This window comes from Zonotrichia albicollis, chromosome 9, assembly GCF_047830755.1.
Source record: "Zonotrichia albicollis isolate bZonAlb1 chromosome 9, bZonAlb1.hap1, whole genome shotgun sequence".
Taxonomy (NCBI): Eukaryota; Metazoa; Chordata; class Aves; order Passeriformes; family Passerellidae; genus Zonotrichia; species Zonotrichia albicollis.
The window spans coordinates 23,641,900-23,648,414 of NC_133827.1; the positions used below are offsets into that span (position 1 = coordinate 23,641,900).

At 47.0% G+C, this 6,515-nt stretch overlaps 1 protein-coding gene and 1 non-coding gene across 2 annotated transcripts in view; one reads left to right on the plus strand and one right to left on the minus strand.

Moving 5' to 3' along the window:
• The window catches only part of LIMS2 (LIM zinc finger domain containing 2), a 32,466-nt gene extending 27,712 nt beyond the window's left edge, over positions 1-4,754 (minus strand). Inside the window, exon 1 of the mRNA XM_074547032.1 lies at positions 4,350-4,754. Within this exon, the coding sequence (XP_074403133.1) occupies positions 4,350-4,681 (332 nt within the window). The 5' untranslated portion in view covers positions 4,682-4,754. The remainder of the gene's footprint in view (positions 1-4,349) is intronic.
• Positions 4,755-5,837: 1,083 nt separating this feature from the next.
• On the plus strand, positions 5,838-5,909 carry TRNAQ-CUG (transfer RNA glutamine (anticodon CUG)). Its single transcript has one exon. It is a non-coding gene; the product is annotated as a tRNA-Gln (tRNA).
• The last annotated feature ends 606 nt before the right edge of the window (positions 5,910-6,515 follow it).

Below are 6,515 nucleotides of genomic sequence, written 5' to 3' on the forward strand. Positions count from 1 at the left end.
TTAGAATACAAATGGAATAAAGAAAAATGTCCTGCATACTGGGTGTCTCTGCTGACCTTTGAAATTTTAGAGCAATAAACAATTTTAAAAATGTAAGATTAAATCACCTTTTTATTTCTAGCAAAAAATTAAATCCCCACAACAATCATCTCCCTCATCCTTAAGCAATCTGACAAAAAACCTCCTTCTCTCTCAAACACTTAAGACTTTATGTGACTCATATGACATTATTCCATTGGTTTTCAAATAGTCACTCTTCCATGGAAACTATGACTGTCTTCTTCAAAAGGGAAGATGAGGGAATTAAAGGAAAAAAACCCAAAATCTCAACAGCAAACATCCTGTCTTCCCATCCCTCAACACAAGCTCCTCACTCAATCCTCTCTTGCCGCCTTACACACAGAGTGACAATGCACAGGTTTGTTTTTTCTTTCCCTCTTGACAGATTGCTTTAAAGAGACAGGGTTGATGCCAAACTCTTATAGGTGGTTACTTTCTGGGCCACAGCAGAGAAGAAAGCAGCCAGACTTCTTTCAGGCATTTTCAGGTTCTTCCTCAGAGAAGGAGCTCTATGGCCCCAAAACAGACTGAGGACCTTCCTATCTAGAGAGCAACAGAGAGCAAGTTTAGATAGAAAGATTAAGATTAAAACCACAATTTCAACCCAGAAGAGCAGAAATGGTTGCTCCTAACTCAGAGAGATAAAACAACTCTTATTTAATGCAGGTACTGTCTACTCAGTGCCAAGAATCTTTTGTAATATTGTCCTTTAGACTCCCTCCTATCTCAACCCATTTTATTAGCAACTGCTTCATGTAAAGCAGCAGCTCTCTACTGAATTAAAGAAGTATTTAACTAGCTAGCCTAATGGAAAATAATATACTGTTATTTCTTACCTTCACTGGATTAGAACAATCAATAAGCATATCTGTAAATGCAGCTGCTCTTCTTTTGTTGACTACAGGAAGTACATAGGCGTATCCAGATCCCAATTTGACTAAGTATAGTGATAACAAAAATTTCTTATGAAGATAATTATGCTCTGAAACATGCACTTGGGAAATATTTTTTCTTGGGCTTTACATTAGGTTACTTTCTAAAGGCAACACAAAACAGCCCAGGCATATTTCACCTGTGAGTTTTCTAATCAACATCACAGTAGCAAAGTCTTAAAGGAAACTCTCTTCCATTCTTGTTTAGTTTCTACTTTGGGCATTTGACAACATTTTGCTCACTGGTGATTCACAGATCCTCTATCTTAGGAATAAGCTCATCACAAAGATAAAGGAAAATAAAACAACAAAATGTAGCTAACCAAACAAAATTAATCAACTCCACCCCAAACTCCAACAATCCTCAAAAAGGCAAAAGTCAAAATGAACAGATGGACTAAATATATCAAATACAATTCTAGAAGCAGTCTTCCCTTATTTATTGGTCAGGAAATAACATAGTTAACTTCTAACCACTCCAAAAATCACAACTACTGTATTTATCAACACTGGAAATCACAGAAAGACTGCTTCGAAACATACTGTTGTTACATCTAGTACTCTTACACAGAATTAGTTTTCAAATGTAGGTAAAACAACATGTAACCTCATAAAAGTAAAGAGTGTGGCCAGCAAGTCAGGGAGGTGGCTCTCCTCCTCTATTTCCCCCATAGCCCAGCCCAGAGCTGGCAGTCACAAATACTATTTCTAAAATCCAATTATCTAATTATCAGTTTTCTCCAGCAAAGCACAATCCTCACACTGTAAAAATGTAACTAGTGATATGTTTAAGATTTGCTTTACATTTGCTAGATAGCCACCTAATTTTAGTAATTTTTTTTACTATGAGTACACAAAAAAGATGTGCATTTCTTTTTCCTGGACTTATACTTTTCCCCAATGCTAAAAATCAATAAACCAAATCACTGCAGTTTTTTAAATTCAGGAGATGCTCTCTGCAGCTAAATGAAATAGAACACAATGAAAATTGAGTTATTTTTAATGTATTTTAATATTAATAATGCATCTGCAATCAGATTATCTAGAAGAGAGTCCTTTCATATTTCTACTTTATAAGAAAGGTGAAGTGAAAAAGAATACTGTTTCAGCACCCCACGTTTTCCAGTCTTTTTGACTTTAGAACACTTTAAAACAACACAATCATTCCCTGTGCCAACAGTTTCAAGACCAAAGGGACATTTAGGACCGTCCCTGGCTCAGGAAGGCTCCCACTGATGGACATTGTGGGGATGCTCCAGCTGTGAAGCAGTTCATCTCCTCCCAGAAACCTGAAAATCCCATGTCCCGAATGCTGGAGAACATCTGACTGCACAGTGTCAGCAGACTTGAAGAACTACCAGACAACAAACAGGGAACAACATCTGGGTACCACTGAGCAGAGTGACCCCTAGCTGGATCCAAGGAAGAACATTCATTCTCAATGCTGAATTCTTTGCAATGCCACAGGATTCTGTCCCAGCCTGAAAAACGACTTTGAACACGGTGCTTGTCAATGGCATTGGCCAGGCAAGGTGCTGAGCAGTGCAAGTTACACAGACACTGTAAAGCTTTGCTGGGAAACCACGACCCTAAATGGATCATACTATTAATAAGGAAACAGCCAACTGAGTTACAGCTGTGACAAACAACTTCAGTAAATTCTCCTGTCCTGGGAATGACAGCAGACAGAACTTTAGAAATAAATGTTCACAGCTGACAAACTTCCCAGCACAAACAGTTCTGAAACATTAAATAACACCTGCCTTCACTTCTCACAAGCTAAAGCCAAGGCCTGGTCATTTTAACAGCCCTGTGAAGTAAACCCAAGGAAAAGGGAACAGAAGTCCTGCATCACTTTCAACTGCACACACTGCAGCATCTCAGCTACCCTGGAGTTGTCCACCCAGGCCAAGGCTTCGTGTCAGAGCTTCCAAAGAGCAGTGTTACACTTTAACAGGCAAGTGTCAGGGGAAGCATGGAGAGAAGGCAATGACTGTCCACCAGCACTTCCCACTGTCCTCATGAGTGCCTTCACTCCAGACAGGCCTGTCATTCTAAACAGTACCACGCCACAGTTCTGAAAAAATACAACCAGCTGGCTTCATACAGCCACAGCTCTTTCACAGTCCTCTCCATCCTCTCTCCATTTAAGAGCTGGATGGGTACCCATGACCTGCGAGCATTTAAGGCTCCTGAGTCTTCCTCTAGCTGTAAGAAAATGAATGTAAACTTGTAAATACACACCTGTTTCACATGTCAGAAAAATAAAAATGGACCATTAAAGACTTGAGGCAAAACCCAGAGGAGTTTTGAGCATGTATAATCATCCAAGAGCATAAATTTGTTAATGACAGAGACCAAAGATAATACATTCCCAAATCACAGATGAGCATACACAGTTATTCAGCAGGTTCTCACACTCAACAACCCACTAATCAGAATTCACTTTGATCAGAAAAAGCTGCATAATACAAACATCAAGACTTGACACAAAAGGAAAGTGAATATTTATGTATAAAGTGCTCTGAATCCATCTCAGTATTCCTAATCACAAAGAACAATCCTTCAGAACTACAGTAACATAGTAGGACTCATGAAGATGAGTGTCCTAAAAAGGGCACCTTGCTAATTGTAGTATTACGTCTTCATGCTTCTCATCTCCAAAACATTTCACAAGCTGCTTATAACATCTGGGTTTTACTTTACAGATGGGACAAAAAAGTGACATTACAGCACTTGTGCAAGCCCTCACAAAATGCCAGAAAATGCCTTCCCCACTCCTCTTTTCATTTACAACTGTCAATTAAGTTGCTTCACAGAGTTCTCCGCTGTCAGCATGAGAGGAGAATCTAGCTCCAGATTTAAACAGCTCCCGGAACATGTTAACTCCAAGGCCAGCTCGAAGAAGAGAAGAGCGAATCTGTGGGCAGAGGGGCCGCGAGCAGATCAGTGAGGAGGGCCCCGATGGGCAGCGGTGCGGGCACACCAGGCACAGGCCGCCAGAGAGCTGGGCTGCTGAGCAAGCAGAGCTCACACCTACGGCTGCTCACACCCACAGTTGCTCATACCCACAGCCGCTCACACCTACAGCTGCTCGCCCAGCTCTGCCCTCCGTTGTGTCCCCACGCAGGGCTCAGGCACAGCGGAGCAGCTCCGCGCTCGCACGGCGGGCCGGAGAGTGCCCCGCTCCGCCCAGGCCTCACAGCAGCAAAGCGTTCTGCCCCGACCCTTCCCGCAGGCACCCATGGCGCTACCCGGGGCCAGAAGGAGCTGTTCCCCACACGTCACGGCCGGCCCAGGGCGCTGAAGGCGGGCACGGCCCAGACCCCCGCCCGGCTCCCGTGTGCCCGGCCTCACCTGCCCGTCATGGCGGCGAACCCCGCGCTGTCGCCGAGGGGCTCCGGGGCGGGAGGGGCGGCTCGGCCGCTGCGCTGCGGCCCTGGCGGCCAGCGCTGACCCCGCCCCGGCGGCGGCCCGGGCCCCTTGGGTGTGGGCGGGCACCGCAGCCCTCGGTGACTCAGGGCAGCCCCCCCCGGACCTGCGCATACTTTTCCTATAAAGGCAAAGAAATATGGAATAGCGAGGCTGCGGAGCGGAAGGATGGGGGAGGCGGTGGGACAGGCACAGGCATGGCGTTTGCCTCTGCCCTGCCGCCGAAGCTGCTTCTCCCCAGCTGGCAGCAAACCCATGGCAGCGCTGTGAGTGCGGGGTGAAGGGGGCAGCGCTGCCAGGCGCGCAGTCACATACACCGCACTGACGGGACTTTGTTGCTGAGATCGGAGCAGCGGCGCTTCCAGCCTGTTCTGCGGGCTGCTCATCCCTGCACACCCCCCCGGCGACGAGAAGTGGCTTTCTGGCGTTTTACCCTTCGGGTGCGGAAGACGGGTCTGGAAGGCTTCTAGAAAGTGGTCATGGCAACCACTGCTGCTGAAGGATGAGGGACCGCACTCTCCAAAGTGGGCCCCTCCAAGTGCGATGTTTTTGATAATATGTCATCCCTTCTTACCCATGTTCAAGCATACTCTGATGTAAAGTGAACCACCAAATGTCATAGGAAGCTTCCGACGAAAAGCAATTTCAAGTTTTGTTTCAATCTTGTGAGATGGCCCAGTATGCTGTGGATCACCATTATTACATGTATTGTTGCATTTTGAGAGTAATGACTGAAACTCTGGCGTCCAAAGTAATTTTTCAGCCGTAGAGTAAACATTTAAAATAGTACATGGTTCCTCGCATCACTGTCTGAGTAACTGTTACCCAGGAATCCTAATGCAAAATACCGCACTGCCATACAGTATTAGATATTGCTCTCGTTGCTGTGCAGCATAGGCAGTGAGTGAACATCCTCACAGGAGCTGGAGGTCAGTCATTGCTCTGCCCTTGGTGTGTCAGCTGTCCTTTGTCCTTGCTGCTCCAGCCCCTTGGTGGGTTCAGCAGAGAGTTTTGCTGAGCTTCTGTAGAGATGGGGCAAAGTTTCGATCTCCATAGTCCTTAAGGAGCTGGAGTGGCTTGGTCTGGAGAAGAGAAGGCAAGGGGGCTTGTGGTGTGTGAAGGTAACTTGGGCAGGTAAGTGTGCCTGAGTGAGAAAGGGCTTGTTGCCATTTGGGAAAGAGAAGATGTTGGGTGCTTTGAAGTGTGGCACGTGTACGAGAGGCCATGTCAGGCTTGAAGGGAGCTGTGGTGCTGTTGGCCTGAAGGTTGGTGTGATGGGAGAGTGTGTGTGGGGTGTGCAGGAAGGCTGCAGGTGGTGTGAGATGTGCAGAGCAGTGGAGAGGCAGGCAACCTTGTGTGGGGCCATAAGGCTAACCAGGCTGAGCACAGGGGCCCCAGGTGAGCTGGGCAGGAGGTCCTATGGTGTAATGGTGAGCACTCTGGACTCTGAATCCAGTGATCTGAGTTCAAATCTCAGTGGGACCTGAGCCTTTTGGCATGCCTCAGCATGCACACACTCTCAGCCTTCTCCTCTGCTGCTGCTGCACTTCTGCACTCTTCTCTCATCCAGCACACAGCACCGGAGCTGCACAACGTCCACTCCCAATGCGCCAGGCACAAGACTCTGCTCTGGGACCACTGCCTCCTGTCTTGGATGCAATCAAATCCAGAGACTAGAATACAAGCTCTGGGCAGCTGATTCCAGGTTGGACCATTTCCAGCAGGGCACTCTGTGTGCCATTACTTCTAAGGCCCACTCCTGTCAACTTCTCCTTTAATATTCCATTCATCTGTGGCTCCTTTTCCTCTTTTCCGTGCCAATTGCTTTCTATTGCTCTGCAATCCATTCAAGGAGCTCCAACAGCACTGGGCAGTGGCCCATCATTGGGCTTCCATTTGTTTCCAGGGCAGAGGGAAGGATCTCCCTGGCAGAGCAGGGGGTAGGTGAGGGAGGAGGAGAACAAAGGACCACGACTCTCCAGCAATGCTGCACAAAGGCTTTAATGAGAAGGAGCAAAAGCGGCGGCACAGAACAGAGACCAAGGAAGACGTGTGGGGGGCCAGAGAGGGCAAGAGATGGGCCCGTCTGCC